The sequence below is a fragment of the Alligator mississippiensis genome, chromosome 7, assembly GCF_030867095.1.
Source record: "Alligator mississippiensis isolate rAllMis1 chromosome 7, rAllMis1, whole genome shotgun sequence".
NCBI lineage: Eukaryota > Metazoa > Chordata > Crocodylia > Alligatoridae > Alligator > Alligator mississippiensis.
The window spans coordinates 36352783-36377210 of NC_081830.1; the positions used below are offsets into that span (position 1 = coordinate 36352783).

A 24428-nucleotide genomic window follows, 5' to 3' on the forward strand; every position below is an offset into this window, starting at 1 on the left:
TATATCTGCTATAGTCTCTCTTTGAGATAGCTCCTTTATTTCATGATGTAATTCCCATCCTCCCATTTGGTCAATAATTTCCCATGAGACAGCATCAAAAGCTTTTCTTAGATCCATATAAATTAAGTCCACTGCAATAACCTTGTCTAAGGAAAGTCCTTTATTTTAACACAGAAGGATATTAAATAACCTGACATGGTTGTTCTTTGGCAAACCCTGTTGCATTCTGTCTTATTCTTCTTTTCCTTCCAGATCTATAATGATTATTTGCTTCAGTATGTATTCTAAGACCTTCCATACTATTGAAATTAAGCTAACAGGCCTGTACTTAGCTTGGTTACTCATTCTCCCTTTTTTAATTGGCAACTTCAATATTCTAAGGCAGCAGTGTGCAATGTCTTCACCTTGCAGGCCAGATGGATGGTGCCCAGTCCATCCATGGGCCAGATCTGGCTGCTGGGCCCAATCCAGCTCTCAGGGTGGCTGCAGCAGAAGCCAGATCTGGCTATACAGAAAGAAGGGGCAGGGGGTAGCCCAGCCCCAGTCTGGCCATGTGGGATAAAGAGGCATGGCCTGGCCCCAGTCTGCTCATATGGGGAGAAGGGGCATAGCCTAGTCTCGATCCAGCTTTGTGGGAGGAGGAAGCATGGTCCACCCCTCATCTGGCTGCACAGAGTTTGGGAATGTGTCAGTGAGGGAGAGGCGGCAGTATTAATTGCCGCTGCTTCCTGCCACCAAATTTCCCAACCTGTGGCATGCTACATGGTCTGGGGGTCACAGCTCCACGGGCTGGATTTGGCCCTCAAGCTGGAAATTGAGCATCCCAATTCTAGGGGAAAGAATATCTGGACCTTGCCCCCAATTTTATGACAGCAAGCAGTCCCAGTATTATTTCCACCTCAAGTACAAGAATTTCTATTAATAATTTCCTCTGTATATTCTTAATGGCCTATTTGAAGTGCTTGCTCATTCATGCAGGTTTGTAGCACTCCCCCCCCCACCACCACCCCCACCCCCACACACGCATACACACACACACATTTTTTCTTTTATTTAGGATGCAAATTCCTGATTGCATTTATACTTTTTCCTTGAAATAATAGGTCCATGCCACTTCCACATCCAAGTCTCTTAGCTCTCAAATCCAATCAACTGCTTTAACCTCTTTAATTGGTTGCCTATGGTTCCCAAAGTGAGTCTTTCAGAGGTCTCAGACCCTGGTTATAGACCTCTTTTTGTCCCTTCTGAATTTAGGGGACTGTTAACACGCCTCCCAACACAAGCTCTTTAAGGTCCTTTTTCTTATTCCTTCCTAAGTGATTTTCACCTAAATAGATTCTATTTTGTCTACACCATCACATCCCTAGTCTACCACCACAGGTCACGCAGGTCGATTCCCTCCTACACCCTCCACAAGCCCCACACCTACGCAGGATTCTGCTATCCATTCCCCTAAGACAGACACAGAGTTGCCTCAAGGGGTCCCAGCAGCTCCAGTCCTCAAGCCGAGAACAGGACAGGTCACCACCTCCTTCCCCCAAGACTATTGTCAATCTCCATTGCTGCAGTCAGGATATATTCCCAGACCCCCACCCCCACCCCTCGGCAGTACTGGGGTCTCTGCCTTACCCCCTCTTGGTATCCTCTCCTCTTCCCATCTCTCTCTGTCCCTTCCCCGCCCATTCTGGGCTCACCCTGTCTAGCCTGTATGCTCCTCCCCTGACCCTCCCTCTGATCTTTCCAGATATAATTACCTCTAACTATAATCTGTTCCTCCTTCCTTGTCATGGCACAAAGCTTCCTGGTGGCACTTGCTTGTTCCTTAAGGACAGATGCATTATTACAGCCGGATGTCAACAAGAGCCACTGGTCTGATGGCATAACAAGGAGCCTGAGTCACCTCCTTGAACCCAAGGGAGAGCGGATTGATTCAGATGCTTTTGAAGCACATGGTGACATTGTAACAAATACCATTGATTCAAGCAGCCACCTGCTCCTTCCCATTGCCATCCTCCCCGGGCCTGCCTAACACCTCTGTCTGTGCAATCTCTTTCTGTCCATCCATCTGTCCTTCTGAGCTGACAGAACATATCCATCTGTCCTAAGCTCTGTCCAGCACTCCAAGCTCTGTCTTTCAGCTCCAATGGTCAAAGCAGTGAAGTACCATTCACTTCTGCCATTGTCTATAGAGCAAAGACCTGGCCAGTGACAACACTTAAACCCTTCCAAGACAACAATTCACCACACCACCACCCCTGGGCCACTTTGCCCACCCTCCTGGGAATAGCAGAGGGGATGAAAGCCAGGCATGCGGATCTCCTGCCATGGGGGAGTAGGAGCTCCTGTTATGAGGGGAAGGGGAAGCCTAGAGGAACCCAGAGCCCATGAGATGAGAAAAAGGCAACTTGGTATGAGAGAGGAGTACTGGGGCAAAAGTCCTGAGATTCAAGGGAGGCACACTGGTGGGGGAAGGAGAAATGGAGGCATAGGGGAAAGCAGGGAACAGGAGGACACAGAGTTGCTGGTTGTGGGGAAAGGTTGGGGAAACTGTAGGGAGCACCTGAATTAAAGGAGGGCAGCCAAAGGGGCAGAAAAGGGGGAATGAGGCCCCTCGGCTACATTAAGCGCACCTGAAGGAGACTATGCCAAGTGGTACCCCTAACAGTCCCTTTTTCTGTGCTACGTATCCATCTTTTTTCCCCCTCCCCCTACCCCACTCCCTGCCAACCAATCTCCTGGTGGGCTTCACGTATCCATCCACCTGAGTATTGTTTATCCCTCCCTCCATCCCAGCTCTCTCCCATCTACCTATCCATCTCAGCACTGGAGGCCAAATTTAGTGCATTTGTTAAAATCAGGCTGGAATAAGATTTCTAGTGAACAGGAAGCTCTCAGAGCCAGGCAGCCTAGTCGATTTGATGCCCGGGTCAGTTTCACTGCTAATGGCAGCTGCAGAACTGACCCACTGTCAGTTCCAAGGGGCAGGGCCAGGGCCAGGGGCAGAGGTCCCCCAGGATCCCCCCTCCCCCAGCCTCCCAGGCCTGTGTAGAGTCAAGCCGGCACACCTGCCCCCAGCAAGGCTCCCTGCTAAATATAACGCGGCCAGGCTAAACACAGCACAGAGCTTGCTGGTGCAAGAGGTCCCGGGGGGAGACCCTGAACCCAGGAGCCAGGCACAGCCCCCACCTCAGCTGGGACCTTCCTTGGCTGGGACTCACAGGCCCCTGCCGGAGCTCAGCCCCGTGGCCCCAGCCGCCTAGCTCCCCCGATGTCCAGGGGTCACCTTGCCAGTCACCGGCGGCTGCCAGCCGGTGTCCATTGACACGGGTGGGTTCACAACAGCTGGATCCAGATGCCCGGTGGCTTCATTGGGGTCAGTGGCCCCGCACCCCTGGCGGGAAGGCGGGCTTGTGCCCCGCTTTCTAGGGGAGCTGCCGGCGCGGCGCGGCCCGGCGCAGGGGACAAGGCGGGGGCTGGTGGCGGGTGCGGCCCCAGGAAGGGCTGCGGCGGCGGCGGCGACGCATCCCCGGTCCTCGCCGCCCCGTGTCGCCGTGACGACGCGCCCAGAGCCCGCCCCGCCCGCGCCGTCTGCCCGCCCCGCGGCTCCCATCGCTCGGCGGCTCCGGCGGGGCCGCACTGCGGGGGGGCGATGCCGGCGGGCGGGCGGGCGCGGGGGCGGCCCGCGGCTCCCAACCCCTTCGTGCACGACCTGCGGCTGAGCGGCGGGCAGCGCGCCCAGGTGAGCGCGGCCGGGCCGGGCCGGGCGGGGCTGCGGGGCGATGATGCTGAGCCCCTGGGCCCGGCGGGGGGGGGGGGGGGCGCTGGGACCTCCCGCGGCGGGCACGGCCCTGCCCGGCCCGGCGCGGCGCGGCGTGTGTGCGCTGCTCCCGCGCGGCGGGCGGCGGATGCCTCGGCCCGGGGGCGCAGGGAGGCTGGCGGAGGCGATGCCGGGAGCGCAGGGATGCTCGGCGCAGGCTGCCACAAGGGCAAGGCGGCTGCCCCGCTTCCACCCAGGCCCAGGCCCAATCTCCCTCGGAGCCTGCCTGCACCTTTGGAGCACCGAAAATCCCCTTGAAAAGCCCAGCCCCGCAGATGAAAGCGCCGCAAATGTACCCGCGGTGCCGGAAGCCAGTGGGCCATCTGACAGCGGCTGAGTTCTTCGAGGGCTTGCTTTGTGTCTGTGCCATCGTTATTCGTTTCCTTATTTTCTGGCCGCCACATAGGCGGTCCGTCTCTTTCTGCAGACCTGCCTGCCTGCCCTCACTTTGCTCCCAGCCGCTCCGTTTCCTTTCCTTCTCCCCGTAATCCCACGCTGTTGCCCCTTGCAGGCCCCCTCCATGCCTCCCCTGCGGTTCCCAGCCGCCGGGTGGAGCAGGACCCTGCTGCATTAGCAGTCTTCCTGCTCCAGGGTTACTACCGGTCAGTTCCTCCAGTCCCGTGGGGATCCCTGAGGGCGGCTGTAGGAGGACAGCACGCAGAGCAGCTACATTAACAGCCACTCACCCAGCCATGTTATGGCTGGGAGTTTGACCAAGGGGATTCGTGCACCATGGATCCGGGGGTATGTTAGTCTAGATGAGAGCCCCTCAGTGTCATTGGTGGTTCACTGCCTCCTGGCCCAGGACATCACTATTATTAGCAGCAGCAACCCCATACCAAATTTAGGGTTTTCATGTATGTTGGGTGGGATAGACAGCCAGGGCCTGCATGCTTGGCAAGGGCCCCACTCTCATTGCCATAACACAGGTGGCTACGCCAGAACCTGGGCTTTCCTGGTTAGTGCTCATTAGTCACAATATCTCACTGCTTCCATTGGGTTATAGCCAACCAGAAGCACCTCCTTCATGGGGAAAATGCTTCCAGGGGGCCTTGTGCTCAAGTCAACCAGAATCTCTGAACCGCTGCCACCCTCCCCAGGGGCTGCGGGAGCCCCTCTTCTCCCCTGCCCTGTCCCCGTCCAACTCAGGGGTTCTCTGCAACTCCACACCCCATCCCCCACATGCCAGAGGTGTGTACTTCTCATTTCCTCCTTTCACCAGCATCCCCTATCCTGCAGATTTTCATGCTCATCTCCCCCACTTCTAAGGCTCCCCAGTGTGCCAGGGGCTCCGTGTTCCTTCTCCTCCTCTCTGCCAGGGGATCTGTGTTCCTGCATTCTTGTCTCCCCCGACTCCAGGGTTCCCCATTCTTCCCCATGCAAGAATTTCTTTGTGCCTTCATATCTTCCTTTCCCTGACCATTCTTTCCTCTCTTCTTCATGTCTGCCAGACAAGACATTTCGGGGGCCCTGCATGCTGAGCAGATGGCCAGAGCCAAGATGAGGGGCATCACACTACAAAGCATTGATTGGTGCCCAGGCTGGTCTGCTGTTCTATAGACAGTAGCAGAGGTGACCAAAGCTGTGATGTGAAGACTTCCATGTCCCCTGTTTTTCCCACTCTTGCTTTTCTGATTCCTCCTCTCTCCCCCCAGTTTGCTGGTTGTCTCAAATCTAACCTGAAGGCTTGGAATGGTGAATATGCATTCATTCACGTTACATCTATCTGAATGACTTTAAGATAAGGATACGTCTCATAAGCATGGCTGATTTATTAGTAATTCTTTCTGGAAGTCTGTGCAACCTGGTATTAATGACATGAATTTTCATTTTCATGCTTGTATGAATTTTATCCCAAAAAAAAGGATCTTGATAGATTGGGGAGGGGATCAGAAAACAGCCCCAAGCATAATGAAGAGATGGGGAAGATGGGGGAATAGTATGCCTTAGAGTGAAAGCTACTGGGAGCTCATTCTGTTTCACTCACTAGGAACGGGTAAAGGTTATGTGGTCAGTCTGAAATTAGAGCGGGTCAGAAATTTTCTGATGAACCAAAGTATTACCAAAAAATGCTAATTCACTGAGCCCAAAAAGATGTGTGTGGAAACATTTGGATTTGTCAGACTCTCACCACAACCAGTAAAGGATTCTTAAGGAAATGCATGTGTATTTCTGAAAATCTCTGTGGGCTGGGGTCCTGGAAGTGTATTATCCCCCACTTATAGCCAATGCGCAGGCAGGTCTGCCCCTTAGCTGGTGACCTCTGGAGCTCCCTGAAATTGACATTCCTGCAGCTGTACTTAGCCATGAAACTGATGAGAATATCAATTTCACTGAGCAGTTGCTGAGCCTGGAGAGCTTCAGGTTCACTGAAAATCTGCATGGAAGAAAGAAATGTGAAGTTTGATTAGGGATTCTTCATTCAAGTAGTTAGTAGAACAGCGAAAGCCAGACAGCCACACGCTAGAAATAAGATGTGTGGGTTTAACAACAAAGATGACTGGTGTTTGGACCAATTCCCCAAGGTTGTTCTCCATCCATGGCAGTTTTTAAATGAAGATAGGCTGTTATTTCTCAAGGTGTACTCAGGTGGAGCATCTGCTGAGCTGTGATATATATAAGTCAAGCTCCTGTATCACCACCTGCACATTACAAGAAAGTGGTCGCTGGTGCATTTGAGGAGGGACCCAGTCATGTTGCTCTGAATTATCTCCATGCAGAGAACACTGACCGCATGAGGCCCCACAGAGGATTTAAGCTGAGGAATGCCTGGGTACCAGATCCTGACTGGAGGCTGGAGACCAGAGCTGGGCAGCTCAGCCTGGACAAGCACAGCAGCAAAATTGAGGCATCCGGGAAGCTTTCAGCTCATGTTCAGAAGTGCTGTATGAAGTCAGGTGTCTCCAAGATTGGGCTGCAGCTGAATGAGGTGTCCTAGATCACAAATTTGGATTTAAACACCCTCAGTTCAGCCTAAATCACTTTAGGAACCTAAGTCCTATGCTGGATCTACATTGGATCTAGCTAAATCCAAGAAATCTTAGAGTACTGTATTCCCAAGGGGGAGTATGGCATGGGAGAGGGCTCCTGAACTTTACCCCTCTCCATGGCTTAGGTGCCTGCCTGCAGCCCTGAGTGAGGCATCTGAAAGCACTCACAACCCAGAGCCCAGAACCTGACCCCAAGGAGTTTCAAAGAGAAGGGCTCACCCTTTAATTCTTAAAAATTTCCTGAAGATGCTGGTGCCCGCCTTTCATATGAGGACTTAAAGCTAGGTTCTGTTTCGCCTTTGCACACCCAAGTGTGCTAATGTGGTTATGCAAGTGCCAGTTTTCAGCACATATGCACATTTTAGATTCCATGCCTGATGAGGAGGCTCAGGAGGCTGCACTAGAGCTGCATAAGTGCCCATGTGGAATAGAATACACATGTGCCAGATGAACAGCAGTTCAGTCCTGAACCTTAGTAAGGGGGAAAGCCATGAGTTATGAGTGCCTGGTGGTAGAGGAGGAGGCATATTCTCCCAAATTGTAACTCAGTTGTCTGCTGTATAGTCACTTGTCCAGGAAGCAGAAGATCCCAGTTCTAGCTTACCCTTATCCTGGTTTCTGTCCCTAAAGTCTTTTCTGTGCTTTGAATTTAGTTTTCATTGAAAAAAGGATAAATATCTGTGGGATAGTTTCTGCCCAATAGCCAGTCTCCTCCATCTCACTGACCTACATCCTCTCTTGGTTGCTTGCTTTTGCCTGGCTGCCCAAGGTGCTACTACCTTCAAGAGAAGAGCTAGAGTGTGTTCTGGGCAATGCCTAAATCACAGTCTGGTGGTTCAAACACTTTGCAGGAAAGCAGGACATACAAGGTCAGAGTTGCTCCAGGTAACATAAGCTTAGAACCCCAGCCTCCCAGACCTTAGGCAAGTGCCCTAAGCATTGAGTCTGCAAAGCCAGATACACTTTGTCCTAGGGTGCTGAAGGAACCAGCAGAAGGGAACTCAGATTGTCTATACATGTGCTCAGGGTTGGGGGTTGGACATTTTAATTAGAGTGGTTCCTGGAAAGCTGCTGTAATTAAAACACTGCAGCATCACTTGTATTAAGCCCCCCATGCATTTAAAAATGGTTGTGGGATGCTTTAACTAAAGCTTATTCAACAAGCTTTAGTTAAAGCACCCCCACACAGACATTTTGAAATGGGGGGGGGGGGGTTAATACTTGTGATGCTGTGGCATTGCTAGAGCATTCCAATTAGAACAGGGAGCAGACTTGATTAATAGAGTCTGCTCCAACACAATCCAATTAGAACATGTCAGAGCATGTGTATAGGCAGCCTCAGAGTCCTTAACAATAATATGTGCCAAGTGGTAGGAGACAGGCAAGGCACCAGTGGTGTGAAAGAGGGCCAGCATAGTACACCTCTACAAAAGGTAAAGAGGGTCCAGGGAACTTGTAGTAAGCCTGGTGAGGGAAGGGCTCAGGCAGTCTGGCACTCCCTGTTACCTAGCCAAGGTCTGCTTTCTACTCTGGCTACCTGGTATGCTCTCCCAGCTCATCTGCCATGCCTTGATGCTACAAGTTATGAGTCCAGGAAACTGTCCTTGATCAACCAGGTTGTTAGTCTGAAACCCCTTCTCCATTCAGAAGGTCTCTGTTCCTCTCTCTCTCCTCCCTGAGCATGGTGATAGCCCCCAAAGAGGCTGTGGGCCTGACCATCACCCATCCAATAGGCTGTTTCTCTCAGTGGCCTCCTTCCATCCTTCCAGCCACTCCCATACCTCACAGCTTGTAAAACAGCAACAGAAATATAAACACCCAGCACAAATTAATTAACTTTAGTCTCAAACTTCCTGCAGAGCTTCTCCTACTCCCAGAGCTCCTTCTCTGAGCCTGGCACCAACCAATGGGTCTGGGCTTATATAAGGCCTCTAGTCTCTCCTCTTGCAGCCCCTGCCCTCCCTGTCTCCCATGTGGCTACTGGCCCTTTCTTACAGTTCTCAGTAGCGGAATCGTCAGGGCAGCTGTGGCCATTCTCCAATTAGGGCCTGTGGATTAGTGCTGGGAGTCCTGCAGCTTCTTGGCTCTGCAGTCTGGCTGTACTCCCAGTACCTGGAGTAGGGGCAGCAGTTTTCTCCAGTATCTGGGTTTCCAGCAGTTCCTATAGTGTCCAGGAGACTGTCTGGAGCTTCTAAAGGGCTCTGAAGCCTACTCCTGAATATGTGCTAAAAAAAGTCTTTTTAAGGCTGCCATACCACTTTCTCGCCCTCTACTTATCAGTTACAGGGTAGGGGTCCTGGTACAGAATTATAGACAACTTAGCCTGGCTTCAATACTGGGGAAGTTACTGGAACAAATTATTACCTGGTGCATATACCCTTCTCATAAGCAAATTGGACAAATGTGGGCTAGAAAGAATTACTACAAGGTGGACAGATAACTGGCTTTACAACCGCAAGTGAAGAGAAATTATAAATGGATCAGTTTGAAATGGCAGGAGGTCTTGAGTGGACTCCCACAGGGGTCTGGTGCTTTTCAATGTGTTTGTTAATGATGCCCGAATGGAGAGCTTCCTGAGCAAATTTGCAGGTGACATGAAACTGGGAAGTATTGCAAACACATAGGAGGACAGGAGTAGAATTGAGAATGATCTTGGTAGCTCATAAAGCTGGGCTGGAGCCAACAGGATGAAGTTCCATGTAGACAAATGCAAGGTGCTACACCTCAGGAAGAATAATCAAAAACACAAATACAGAATGGGAGGTAACTGCCTGGCCCAGTGGAAGCATTGCTGAGAAGGATCTTGAAGTTTTGATGGATCACAAACTCAACATGAGTCAGCAATGTGATGCAGCTGCAGAAAAAGCCAGTGCAGTTATGGACTGCATCAAAAGGAGTATTAGGCGTATTAAGGGGGAGGCATGATGGCAGTTTTTAAATGTCTGAAAGAAGAAGAAAAACATGTCCACCCTCATTGCAGAGGGCAAGACATGTAGCAACAGCTTGAAATTGCAGCAAAGTAGGTTTAGATTGGATATCAGGAGAACATCACTGTAAAAACAGTAAGGTAGTAGAATAGACTGCCGAAAGAAGCTGTGGAATCTTCTTCACTGAAGGGTTTCAAGGTTGGATACACATTGGTCAGGGATGATCTAAGAGTAGCAAAACCTAAGGTATGCTGTGAAGAGCAACAGATGGAAGCCCAGTAGATTCCCACATGTGCATTGTTCAGACACGATAAAAAGCACTCTGCCTCCCAGAGAAGGTGAAAATTGGAGAGAGCCATGCACATCACCAGGAGAATGAAGCAGAGCTCCTCGGTTGTCTTGGTTATACAAGACATTTAAAGGAGCTGGGGTGATATTATGCAATTTTTGGCACTTATGCACAGTTTGGATTCTGTTTCCACCTGTGGAATAGAATTGCCTAAGTATGTGTGTACTTGCCAGAAGTAAACTGAGGAGGAGTATAACAGAACAGGGATTTCTGGCTCTCCAGTCAGTGTGTGAGATCTGTGGAGTTGTGCTTGTGATCCTCAGGTTGCTATACGGAGTGGAGGGCATTTGGTTTTTCCCATGTTCCTGGATTTTGTTGGTTGCCTTATGTGGCCTGGAAGGAATTTTTTCCCCTCCTGTTGTTATGGGTCTCAGGTTTGATTTTGTTTGGATTTTTTTCACTGTCCTATGAAGCATTGGGTGTTGGCTGCTGCCAAAGCTGGGGATTATGACTGGGGTATGCTGATGTTCCTGCTGGGACTTAAGAAACCTGGAGGTTCCTTGTTAGAGAATCTTGCTTCTTTGCTCAGGGACAAACTGATTGCCACATTTGGGATCAGGAAACAATTTTAGCCCAGGGCAAGATTGGCCTGGACTTTCAGAATTGTTGCCTGTCTCTGTGGCGGGGGTGTGGTCCTTCCTCTTGAATCTCTTGAGTGTATTTAAAAGAACTACTTCCTGTCCTTGCAGTGGCAGAACATTAACAGTGCCCTCATTTCCCTGTGGCAAATTAAAGAGTATTTGGATAGTTCAGGCATCATGCCTGGTCACTGAGTGTAAGGGTTAAAACTGGTTAGACCAGTGGTGCTGAAACTTCCAGCTCTGCAGGATGGATGAATGATGCAGGGCCGGTCCACAGGCTGGATTCCAGGGGCAGGGATGGTCTGCGGGCCTAATCCAGTGTGAGGGTGGCACAGTATCAGTCCCTGGATGCAGCCCCACCCACCACATCCGACCAGCTCCATCTGCCAGATCTGGCCAGAGCTCAGCTGTGTGTGCAGGGTCATGTCACCCAGTCCAGAGGGCTCCCCACTGGTCTAGAATGGTGGCAGCATGAATTGGCATGGCTCTGGAAGTTGTGGCAATTAATGCTGCCATTTCTCCTCCACTGCCAAACTTCCAGAACCACAAGGAGCCCTGTAAACCGGATGACACAAGCCTGTGGGCTGGATTAGGCCTGTGAACTGAAGGTTGAGCACCACTGAGTTAGACAAACACTTGTCTAGAATGGCTTAGATAGGGATGATCCTGCCTTGAATTGGGGGTTGGACTAGATGACATCCTGAGGTTCCCTCCAGCCATACTTTTCTATGCTTAGACTATCAGGAAGGCTCTCCTCCTCTGTTTCACTTTCAGCGGGTACACACATACCTGGGCTATCCTATTCCACTGCAGGTGGAAATAAAATCCAGACTGCATACGTGCCAAAAATTGCAGTCACACAGCTATGTAAGTGCTACTTAGGCTCACGCAATTGAAACAGGATTATAGAATCAGATAAAATAAGGGTTTGGAAGGGACCTCAGGAGGTCATCTAGTCCAACCCCCTGCTCAAAGCAGATCCATCCCCAACTGGATCATCCCAGCCAAGGTTTTGTCTAGCGAGGGACAAGGATAGAGATTCCACAACCCCTCTGGGTAACCTGTTCCAGTGCTTTATTACTCTCCTCTTGAGAGAGTTTTTTTTTCTAATATCTAATCTAAACTTCCCTTGCTTCAACTCGAAACCCTTGCTTCTTGTTCTGTTATCTGCCACCATTGAGAACAGTCTAGCTCCAAGGACTTAATCCTTACTAGTTGGAGCACTCCCTTAGGTAATGTCAGACCTGGATTCTATTCCCTCCTCAGCCTGAGGGAACTCAAACCTGTAGATCCAATCCTGCAGGAAACTATCCTAACCAGCAGGCTGTGTGGCCAGGCTGGTTATGGGCATACTCCATTGCTGCTGTAGAAGCTGGTCACTGTGCAGAAACAAATTCAGTATTTTTATGGGCAGAGAGACTGCACAAGAAGGAACCTTACTTTGTAGCACTGGTTCACCTGGGAGGGTGGAGGCCTGAATTCTGATGCCTGCTCCAGGTACTGATTTTATCTTTTCCATTAAGCAGTCATTAGATCAAATGAATACAAAGGCCTTGGAGCAGAGACTAGAATTAAGGTCTTTCCTGCCAGGCAAGTAGTATCACCACTAGGATACAGAATGGATAGAGCAGTAATTCTCTGCTGGACTGCTCTGGCACCTCAGGGTGCTGCAGGAGCCTCATGAGAGTGCTGCAGTGTCTTCCCCCTGTGCAAAGATATAAGCACTTTACTTACTCTTTCCCCTGCCTGCCCCAGAGGTCCTTGGACAAGGGGCACCAGTGGCTGCTCCCCCACCCCCTTCAGCCCCAGTGCTAGCTGCTCTGAGCAGTGCACTCTGCTGTGGCCAGGCAGATATGTAGATGCAGAGCTGTGCTTTTCAACCTAGTTTATCCTCAGTTCCTTGCTTACTTCCAGGGCTGACAGGATGGGTTGTGGGGGCAGGTGGCTCCAGTCCCCAGCATGCAAGTCCCCAGTAGACCAACTAAGGCAATGGGGGTTGCACTTGTCCCCTCAGATACAGACTGGGAGCAGGGAAGGTGTCCCCCACCCCAGTCTTGCTCCCAGGTCTCATGTGTTGTGTTGTCTCCCCAATGTCCCCCCACCCCCAACCTCCTCAGTGCCCTCCACCTGCATATTTGCAACCTGGCACCTCATCCCTACCAGCTGGGTGTCCCTAGGCTCTGTTCACTTTGGCCCCCTGGCTGGAGTTCAGGGGGATTGCCCTGTGATAACTAAGGGCAAAAACTGTCCTGCCAGCATCCGGTTCCCAGCAGATACCTGATGCCACGTGCAGAGAGTTCAGGAGCTATGCTGGGAGCAAATATGTGTAGAGCCAGGTAGAGCTGGGAAAGTGCTCCCCAACGGCAGCCTGAAGAGTTGAAAATTGTATTATATTTTTTATTATAATTTGGTAATGGTGTTAGTGCATATTAATAACACACTAGTATAACATAGGAGTATCATAATTGCATGATTATTCATCCTGTAGTTATATTAGTTTTTGAAATGGGGTGCTGCTCAATTCTGAAGAGTCACGGAGGGCTGCTTTGAGTCTAACAAGGCTGGGAATCGCTGGGGTAGAAGCAGACCCACTGTCCCAGGACCCATGAATGTTGTGTGGGGAGTGTGTCTTTTCTGTACATCAGCCCAAATTTAACAGGTGGGATGGAGAGTGTTTCCCACCACCCCTGTCTATTCTAGCCTGATGGTGAAGGCCTATTCCTGGGACAAGGGTGATGTGGTCTTGAACCCCTCAGACTGGGGTAGGACATGAGCCTGTATCTGAAACAACCCAAGTTCATTTTTTTTCCAAAAAAAGTTGTTGTTTTTTTACTTTTCTCATTCACTGAAAATTTCACTGAAAACAATATTTTTTTAAACTTTCCAAAACGGCTAATAAATAGAAAAAAAATCTATTCCTCACCCAAAATGGATTAAATAGTTACACTTAACATTGACAATAATAGCATTAACACACAGCACAGTGGTGAGGAATCTTTCCCTCATGAGGTTTATAAATCCGTTTCCTGTTTTCAAATAACATTTAGAAAATGGACTACAGATTTCACCCACAAACTGTACAAGAACCCACAGGAAACACAAAATAACTGTACAGAGGACAGATAGGCCAGACAACCAATAAGCAGAAAATGGAGGACAGATAGGCCAGCAAATACAGGGTCTTCATAAAGTCCTTGTGCATTTTTAAACTTTAATAACTTCGGTGATAGGTGTGATAGAAACAATCTGTAAATGGCATTTAAAAGCAAATTTTTTGAAGTTTTAGGACAACTAGAGTACACAATGCTAGACTTCAATATAACCACCATTTTCTTCTCACAGCTGATATGGACTTCAATTCTGCTAGCCATAGGACACAGTTTACTTTCTCGTCTACAGTAGCCATTTTTTGTTTGTCAAAGGATCTGAAATAAGTATAAATTCATTATTACTTATGAAGTCTAGCAATATGTACTCCAGTTGTCCTTAAACATGAATAACTTTGCTTTTAAATGTCCTTTACAGATTGTTTCTATCATACCTACAACCTAAGTTACTAAAGTTTAAAAGTGCACAAGGACTTTATGAAGACTCTGTACATGCCTGCAACAAACAAACATGCATGCAAAATAAATTCAACATGCAAAACAAATGGCACACAGAGCAAATGAACACACAAACTAAATAGGCACAACATATAATATACAATGCACACACAAATCAAATAAACACACAAGCAACATGGCAACTTAACATATACAACATAAACAAATAAAAACTAAACAACATAAAAGACATCAAAAACACACACCAAACTTACACAATGCACACACCAGAAGCAATATACACATGCTGCAACACACCACAAAAAATACAACATGAACAAACAGAAAATAATCACAGTACACAAAACATATTCAATATGTATAAAACGTGTAATAGAAAACATACACTACATGTGCAGAGCAAATATACACACACAAATTGAAACTCAGTACAAAAACATTTTTTAAAAATCTTGAAAATAAGCAAATAATGCAAAGCATATACAGCACACAATATATATAAGCAAACACACATATACAAACAAATATGCATGAGAATGATAAGGAAAGCAATCAAAAAACTCCTAAAATATGGATAGTCAAATAAACCTTCCCCATCGTAGAAACACAACCTACTTCCCTTTAAAAATAACTCACAGGCTAAAAATAAACAGCAAACAGAAGGAGTGAATCAGGGAGAACTCCATAGTACAAGAATTTCAGACTTTCAACATGATGCACAAAAGAGTGAAAGGGGAAAACCCCAAAGAAATAAACCCAAGGTGCAATACGTGCATGTGTGCACACACACACAACTTCACAACGCTATTGAGCACAATGTATGAAACGTAAAGTACCATGTGTGTCCTGTATTAATGTGTATGCTACTTGTACACACTATCCAGACAAGTGTCTGGTACTCTGATACAGAATAAAAACCACGACAGGCCTCTGCTAATAGTGAACCCCCTTCCTCTCGCCTTCCCCACCCCTCACTCAGGCCCTGTCTAGGATTTATTCCATAACTATCTGGGCTTTCCTCTTCTGCCCTGCAAGCATCTGGTTGTGGGTCAGAGCGCACTAAAGACACAGCACATGCTTGCTGATCCTGGAAATACAGCTGCAGTCCAGGATTATTTCTTGTGGGATGTGTCCACTGCACTTGAGATTTCCTCAGGCCTGGAAATAATCTCATCAAGCTGAGGGAACTAGTTCTATATGTACAAGTGCCTCTTTCTGTTGGGGAGAAGCCCAGTGTGTGGGTGGCAGTGTAACCCTGTTATCGCTTGCTGGGGAAGTAAGAGCCTTGCACTGTTGATGCATGTTGATCCTAGTTTGCCCATTATCCTTTCAGTTCTTGGTCTCTGCTGCTGTTTCCTGGAAAGGGTCTGACAGTTGGTGTTGACCATCATTTTTCCTGTTGCTTTTCAGTTCTACCTGCTGGGAGCACTGTTGGCCCCTCTCCGTGTGGCTCTGGCCTTCATTGTCCTCTTCCTCGTCTGGCCCTTCGCGCTGCTTCAAGTGGTGGGACTGTCTGAGGAGAAGCTGAAGGAGCCACTGAAGGGATGGAGGAAGTAAGTGACCCCTCTTCACAGCTGTACTGAAGCCCCTGAAGCCCTGGGCTCTACCCCCCCACCCCTCCATGCACTGTCTCACTCTCTCCCATTCCAGCTCCATCGCCCATGGCTCTGTCTACTTCCTGAGCCGCCTGATGTTCTTCCTCCTGGGCTTCATGCGGATCCGGGTGCGGGGTCGACAAGCATCACGGCTGGAAGCCCCGATCCTGGTCGCTGCCCCCCACTCCACCTTCTTTGACCCCATCATTCTGCTGCCGTGTGACCTCCCAAAAGTGGTATCCCGTACAGAGAACCTCCATGTTCCAGTCATTGGAGGTGAGTCGCTGGGATAGGGTGGAAGATAAGACTTGCCATTGCATGGCGGCACTGGGTGATGCAAGAGGACCACATGACAGAGTGGAAAATGGGACTTCCATTGCATGGTTGTCCCAACTGCATGGTGCCAGTGCAGGGTATCAGGGTTGTTAGATACATGAGACCCTCTGGGCAGGGCAGAGATGAGATATTCCATTGTTGGGTAGTACCTGTTGAGTAGTATCTAGTGTCAGTCCATAAAAGAGGCCCAGGTAGTTTCTTGGAGCTGCTGGTGTGGTGGAAGCCTGTGGTGTATGTGTAGAAATGAGCCCCTCAATTGCATGCTCTGCCTGAAATGGGACATGGGAAGTGAAGTCTCTTTGTAGCTTGCTCCCTGCAATGGGACCTACCCTGTACAGGACATCCCAGTCAGGGTAACAAGTGCTGCAGGCTGGAAAAGTGGAACCTGGAAGGAAATGGGAACAAGAGTGCAGGCATGATGACTGTTAGCAGCTGAGGGTTATAAGGGGCATTAGGGAAAGGGTGCAGGCATGACGACTGTTAGCAGCTGAGGGTTTTAAGGGGCATTAGGGAAATCTGGGGAGTGAAGGAAGGTGAAAGTGGATGGAAAGAAGGAAGCCATGAGCTGAAAAACGGTGGGATGGAAGTAGCTGAAGGCTGTAGAGTAGCAGGAGGGCACTGGTCTGCCTCTTGCCAAGTAGCCCTCACCTCTAAATGCTGTTCCTTTATTTCCAGCCCTCCTCCGGTTTAACCAGGCCATCTTAGTGTCACGCCATGATCCAGCCTCCCGCAAGAAGGTGGTGGAGGAAGTGAAGAGACGGGCCACATCAAGGGGGAAATGGCCACAGGTGAGACCAGAGCCTTGCCGTCATCTATCCTATAAGCCACAGCCTGACCCCTTTGCCTAGCCATCTCTTTCTTCTCATCCCTCACATTAGCACCTTGGCTCAGCCAACCCAGTCTCCTCTCCACACCTATAATCAGTACCTCAGCCAAGCCAGCATAGTCTCTCCTCCTCCCATTAGCCCTGTTTCCCCTCTGTCCCCCTGCATCACCCCAACAATGCTTGACTCATGCCTCTGTTACCCACTCCCCTAGGTGCTGTTCTTCCCTGAGGGAACTTGCTCTAACAAGAAAGCCCTGCTGAAATTCAAACCAGGTATGAGAGATTGCAGTGGTTCGGGGACATGCAGCAGGGTCATAGGGATGGAGGCTGAGGGGGGAAGACAGTAGGCCTGATTCCCCTTCACCATTCATCAAAGCCCAGAGACCTCCACACCATGCCTGCTGCACTGTCAGAGAAAGGCTGTAGAGGTAGGCAGGAAAATCTGGCCCTGGGGTGTATTCAAGCTGAGTGCAAACCTGGGGCATCTTGACTGTGCCACATGTGAGGGGCATGCTGATAAGTCCAAAACTTTTGGGACTCCTGGGGTAACTAATAGTCCCACCAGTAACAATGTAATGCCTATGCCAGTCTCTGCACACTCTTGCAGTGACAACTATCAGTTCCTGTGCACTTGTGCAGTGACAGATGTGTCACTCAGTGGACACTCAGGCAGAAAAGGGTTGTCAGTAGCAGCACCCTTCTGCAGCAATCTCTGAACACTTGTACTCTAAGGCCCCTGGCAGACATTATATTTAAGACATGATTAACCAGTTAATCCTATTTTAAGTAGTTATCTGGCCACACATTCATGAAATTAATGGTGCAATAAAACAAGAAATAAGCCACCAATTTATTATACAAAATATGTTTAATAACTTTGTAGCCATGTCCCATCACACCTTACATTGCATGTATCAGTTAATTGGTGTTCCCAGTCTCAGAGGCATGTTGGAGTCCTTGATTCCTGTGTGTTTGCAAGGCTGGGAGCAAGGACCATCTGACTGGCTTGCTACTTACCAAAGCAGGGGGGAGCCCAGGATCATGATCCTGGGCTTCCCCCACACCAGTAATATGGCACAACTGGGATCTGATCCCTGATCCCATAATTGCACCTCCTGCCATGAATCCATAGCAAGGCTTAAAGCACTGTTGTTGGGGTGTGCATCAGATCCTATGGTGCTTTTAACTGAATGTCTGCCAATGGCCTGACAGGTGTGTCAATCCATTGACAAGTACATATATTCCCACATGCTTATCATCTCTCTCTTTCTCTCCTAGGTGCCTTTATCGCTGGGGTTCCCATCCAGCCTGTCCTCATCCGATATCCCAACAGCTTGGTGAGTGGCCAGGTGGACTCATAGGTGCGTGTCATGCACCCTGGGGAGTGGTGTGCTTGCTCAGCACAACAAATATGCTTTTCTTTTTGCAGGACTCAACCACCTGGGCGTGGAGAGGACCTGGAGTGTGAGTCACAGTAGAGATTTTGTGCATGTGTGTGCGCGTGCGTGCATGTGTGTGCATGGCCACATGTATGTGTGTGCTTGCATGTGTGTGTCTGTAGGGGGGCTGTTAGAAAGGCTAAGGCAGAGACAGAACTGGGACTAGAGACCCAAATCAAAGACAACAAGAAGTCCTTTTTTAAATACATAGGGAGTAAAAACAAGGCACCGGGTAATGTGGGGCCCCTGCAGGACATGCTTGGCAATCTGGTGGTTGCACCAAATGATAAAGCTGACTTCTTTAACAAATTCTTTGCCTCCATATTTCCGAGCAGGGACTGGGACACCCCCCCACCGGGATCCTGGACAAACTCAGGAGAGGCACAGCCAGGCCCAGGGTCAGAGAGGACCTAGTCAGGGTTCTTCTGGTGGGATTAGACATGTTGAAATCAGCAGGTCCAGATGATCGCCATGCAAGGATGCTGAGGGAATTGGCAGAAGCCATTGGCAGAAGCCTGGCACAGCTCTACGACCACTCGTGGTGCTCTGGCGAGGTGCCAGAGGATTGGAAAAGGGCCAATGTGGTCCCCATTTTCAAAAAAGGGAGGAAGGAGGACCCAGGAAACAATAGGCCCGTTAATCTTACCTCGGTCCTGGGGAAGCTCTTTGAGAAAATTATCCAAGAACACATCTGCAAGGGGCCAGCAGGGGGAATCATGCTTAGGGGCAACCGACATGGGTTCTGTGCGGCCAGGAGCAGTCCGAGGCCCCTTTTTCACACGGCAGGCTGTGGCCAGCAGCTCGGACACGCCGGGTCGGGGAAAGCAGGTGGCATGCTAGAATTAGGCACGGACGCTTAGTGGTTGATTTAAGATTATTTTACTTACACCGAAGATGGTCGCGGTGCAGGCAGGAAAACTTGCTTGAGTTGCGGTTACAAAACAAAACAAAAAACTCGAACCTGCAGAACGTAAGGGTACATCGCAATGGGGTTTCGGCGACGGGAGATGGCCAAAAACCTCAGGAGTACGTCGCAATGGGGTTTCGGCGACAGGAAGAAAAAAAAGCTGCAGGACTTGAACCCCAGGTAGAGCTCTGGATTCACTCACATGAAGTTTGCTAGGCTCCGTGGAACTTTGCGCACAGGGAAGGGTACGTCGAGGGATCAGGCAGCGACGGGGAGAGGCGAGAGGGTGATCAGACCCCTGTAGCCTTCTTGAGATACATGCTGGGTCTGATAGGCTCCGCAGCACTTAGAGATCTTCACAAGATGTGAAGTTCTCTTCCTCCTGATAATCATGGAGTCCTCCAACTTGGGTGGAAACCACTCAAGCCTTTTATACGGCTAGCAAGCCAATCGCTAGCCGCCACGTGGGAATAATTTAGAACTGACCAATAGTGGGGCACGAATCTGAATACAAATGGCGGGAACTCCTTGCAACGCGCATTTCTCTGTTGCAACGAAGAAATGCACCCTGCAAAGAAAGCTACAAGTGGCAGGAAATAATTCAGCAGTGCCGAAGCACACACAAACAAAAATCACACCCTTGGGTTGTGACAGGTTCATTCGAGGCAGATCCTGTCAGACCAACCTAGTTGCCTTCTACAACCAGATCACAAAATCCTTGGACACTGGTGTCGCGGTAGACATAGTCTTTCTGGATGTTAGGAAGGCCTTCAACACTGTCTCTCACCCCATTCTCATTAAAAAATTAGGCGACTGTGGCATCAATACCTACACAGTCAAATGGGTGGCAAATTGGCTAGCTGGTCACACCCAGAGAGTGGTGGTGGATGGGTCATTTTCAACCTGGAGGGATGTGGGCAGTGGGGTCCCCCAGGGCTCAGTCCTCGTGCCCACACTGTTCAACATCTTCATCAGCAACTTGGATGAGGGGGTGAAAAGCAACTTGTTCAAGTTCCCAGATGACACTAAGATGTGGGGAGAGGTGGGCACGATAGAAGGTAGGGACAGGCTGCAACTAGATCTGGGCAGGTTATAAGGGTGGGCAGATGAGAACAGGATGGGTTTCAACACTGACAAGTGCAAGGTGCTGCACCTGGGGAGGAAGAACCAGCAGCATACCTACAGGCTGGAAACTCTCTTCTCATCAGCACAGAGGGAGAAAAGGATGTTGAAGTCATTATTGATTCCAAGATGAACATGGGCCGCCAATGTGGGGACGCTGTCAGGAAGGCTAACCGCTCCTTGCCATGCATCCACAGATGCATCACAAGCAGGTCCAGGGAGGTGATCTTGCCCCTCTATGTGACATTGGTCAGGCCGCAGTTGGAGTATTGTGTCCAGATCTGGGCGCCGCACTTCAGGAGGGATGTGGACAGCATCAAGAGGGTCCAGAGGAGGGCCACTTGCATGATCTGGGAGCAGCAGGGCAGGCCCAACGAAGAGAAGCTACGGGACTTGAATCTGTTCAGCCTCCACAAGAGAAGGCTTAGAGAGGATCTGGTGGCGATGTATAAACTTACCAGGGAGGACCAGCGGGGAACGGAAGAGTCCCTGTTCCCCCAAGCACTACCAGGAGTAACTAGGAATAACAGCCATAAGTTGACTGAGAGTAGGTTCAGACTAGACATCAGGAGGCACGACTTCACTGTCAGGGTGGCTAGGAGCTGGAACCAACTTCCAAGGGAAGTGGTGCTCGCTCCTACCCTGGGAGTCTTCAAAAGGAGGCTAGAAAATCACCTAGCTGGGGTGGTTTGACCCCAGCTTTCTTTCCTGCCCATGACAGGGGGTTGGACTTGATCTACTCAGGTCCCTTCTGACCCTACCAACTATGAAACTATACCTGCTGCCTCTTGCTAGGATGAGCCCTGCTGGGGGTGTGTGTGTGTGTGTGTCCCTGCTGCCCTCTCCTTGACTGGTAGAGAGCTGTTGATGTATAATTCCCTGTTTTTCACTACAGACTTAAAGTCATCTGGTTAACAGCATCACAGCTCTGCACTACTGTGGAAGTGGAGGTAAGACAGCACCACAGCATTGTTCTCTGCAGCACAGCACCTCCTACTGAGCCCCTCACCCTGACCCTTGCATGATAGCACCCAGCACCCCCTACTGAGCTTCCTGGGCCATGCCCTGCAGCAGCATGACATAGGGGGTAGAATCTGCACTGCTTTGTTCAGTGCAGCACCTCCTACCAAGTCTCCCCACATGCCCACTAACATGCCTGTTTCTTTCAGTTCCTCCCAGTCTATCACCCCAGTGCTGAAGAGAGTACCAACCCTACCCTCTATGCCAGTAATGTCCAAAAAACCATGGCACAGTAAGTGCTGGTGGGAGAGAGGACTGGGATCAGCTCTGGGAAGGGCAGTATAAACTTCCCCTGGGGGCTGATGCAGGGGTACCCAGGGTGTGATGCAGGAGAGGTGGATACAGAGAATGGAAGAAGTGGATGTGAGGGCCCCAGAGCAGCTGGAAGTGGGAACTCAAGGGAGGTTATCACGGGAGTCCTGGGGAGCTGTCACAGGATACCTGGGGGTGGAATGAGCAATCCAGGAGGGTTTGTGTGGGGTCGTAAGGGAGCAGGTCTGAGGTTCCTTGTGTGAGATTGCTGCAGGACACCTAGGTGGTTCATGTGGTTACCCTGGAGGTGACATGGGAAATCCCTGTAGACAGTTGATGTGTGGGGCTCCCTGCAGATTGGCACAGGGGCTCCTGGGAAGGGGAGTGTGAGTCCTTTGGGCATCCCCAGTCTCACCCTCAGTTGTGCTCCCCCAATGTGTCTCTACAGGGCCCTCAGCATTCCAGCCACTGAATGTGAATTTGTAGGGAACTTGCCAGTATGTGCTGTGGGGCGTTTGCGGGTGGCACTGGAGCCCCAGCTCTGGGAGCTTAGTAAAGCCCTAAGGAAAATGAGGTATGTAAATGAGGCAGAGGGATGGGGGAGGTAGCATCAGTGGGAGATGAGAAGGGGTGGGTTGGGGGCTTGAGGGAAGGGAATAGAGGGCAGCAGGAGAAGGGACATGGTCAAGGGAGGGACTGCAAGACACTGGGGGCAGTGACTTCCCTGTTTCTCTGATTTCCCCACTGTGGGCTCACCTTCTGCAGATGGGTCCCAGGAGGTAACTTGCAGCCCCCTTTGAGCAATGGGCCAGAAAGACTGGGGCACCAAGAACTTGCCCGCTGGCTGGGGCTGGCCCACCTGGAAGTGGCCAATGGGCTCCACACCTTCTTCAAGCAGGTATCAGCAAGGGAGACTGCTCAGGGGAGAACAAAAAACAAAAATGCCTCAGGGGTGAGGACTGATCCTGGGAGAGACAGGCTAGGCATGGATTTGCCCCTAGGAGTGAGAATTGGCCCAAGGGAGGTGGGAAGAGAGAAATATGTGGAGATTGCTTCTAGGGAACAAGTGGAGGTACTGCTCTGATTGTGACAGGAAGGTAGGGAATTACACCTGGGGGTAAGAATTGCTGCTGAGGTGTGACAAGGGAGGGGACTGTCCTACAGCTTGGAAGATTCCCTTGGGGAGAGCAATGGGAGGGGACTATCCCAGGAAAGTGTTTGGGAAGGTTGGATGGGGCTGCAGCCTGATGTAATTCCTCTCTGTACATAGGATGAAGAGGGCAGAGTGGATTCTCGGGAGGTGCAGCTGGCCCTGCAGGCCCTGGAGGGGACACACAGCCCCAAGGAGCTCACACAACTGGCCTTTCAGGTGCACCAAAGGGCAGGAGGGACTGGAGGAAGCAGAGATAAGAGGGTGCCAGAGTGGAAGGGTTTGCAGGACAGGTTGGGAAGAGATGGGGGGCATGTGGAGGGAAAAGGAGATAAGGCATGCAGGGATATGGGGAGATTATGGGGAAGAGATGGGATGGGGTAATACACAGAAAGCTGGGGAAATGTGCAAGAATATGGTGGCTGTGAAAGAAGGGCTGAGATGGGGATTATAAAGAGATATGAGGGAATGGGGTGTCTCTGGGATTGGGCTGAGAGGATATGCAGAGATCTGGCAGTGAAGAAAGAGGGGCTTGAATGGGAGAATGAGGGGAGATAGTGGAACTGAAAAGCTGCATGAGAACCTCTCTCATACTGCTGCTATTTCTCTCCTTGCAACTGTTCAGTAAGCAGGGGGATGGGCCAAGCCAGGGGAGCACCTCTGGTTCACATTTGCGCTCTCTCCCTACAGCTGTTCTGTGAGCAGCAGACTGAGCTGGAGGAGCCACGTCTGTGCCAGGAGGCCTTCTGCACCATCTTACGGCTGGTGCTGGGGACACCACTGGCTGATGGAGCTGAGCTCTATGCTACGCTGGGTGGGATTGGGATCCACGGCGGGCTGAGCATTGGTGAGCACCTACACAGACAGAGTCAGGAGAGGGAGACAGGTGGGGAGGAAGAGATTGACAGGGAACCTGTAAAGAGTGATGGGGAGGCTAGATGCATGGAGAGACAGACAGATGGGAAGGCTAGATACATAGATGGGCTGCTGGTGACTTTATCCTCGTCTTCATTCTCTCTTCTTCCCTAGGTCAGTTCCAGGATTTCACCCTGAATCACCCTGACTATGCTCCCCTCTTCACCACCTATCTCTGCCCCCCCATGCCCACCCGTGGGGCCCCCATACCTCACAGCAATGGCTCCCTCCTCAACCCTCCCAAGAGCAAAGCAGACTGAGCCACAACCCTAACCCCAAAAAGCCATGCTACCACGCAGAGACTCCCTCCAGTGCACTCGCTACTTGGGACACATGCAGCAACTCAGGGCAACAGAAAATGGGGAGGAAACAGCCAATTCTTGGGGTTGGGGAACATTTAATTTTATTTTTTTAATTGTTTTTAAATTTGCTTTTTTTCTGGGGGAGGTTATTTTGTTTTTGTTTTGTAAAATTAAAAGAATGCTATTTTATATATAAAATATCTATATTAAAATATTATATCTATATGTATAGATAGAGGTGTGTATATATATATATATATATATATATATATATATATATATATATATATATATATATGCGTTTTAAAGCAAAGGTAGTTTGAGCCTTATTAGT

At 49.9% G+C, this 24428-nt stretch overlaps 1 protein-coding gene across 2 annotated transcripts; it reads left to right on the forward strand.

Annotated features, from left to right (window-relative positions):
- The first annotated feature begins 3596 nt into the window (after window positions 1-3596).
- Window positions 3597-24292, forward strand: LPCAT4 (lysophosphatidylcholine acyltransferase 4). Of its 2 annotated transcripts, XM_059730804.1 has the most exons (14): window positions 3597-3739; window positions 15641-15783; window positions 15881-16101; window positions 16837-16949; window positions 17200-17260; window positions 18266-18324; window positions 18417-18451; window positions 21351-21405; window positions 21625-21707; window positions 22176-22301; window positions 22493-22625; window positions 22998-23096; window positions 23568-23724; window positions 23907-24292. In XM_059730804.1, exons 1-14 carry the CDS (start codon window positions 3650-3652, stop codon window positions 24050-24052), a joined length of 1521 nt encoding a protein of 506 aa, XP_059586787.1. In that variant the 5' UTR covers window positions 3597-3649; the 3' UTR covers window positions 24053-24292. The 2 variants fall into 2 exon arrangements, with proteins under 2 accessions (XP_059586787.1, XP_059586788.1); XM_059730805.1 differs by lacking the exon at window positions 23568-23724 and having other exon boundaries at window positions 23907-24020.
- Window positions 24293-24428: the final 136 nt, after the last annotated feature.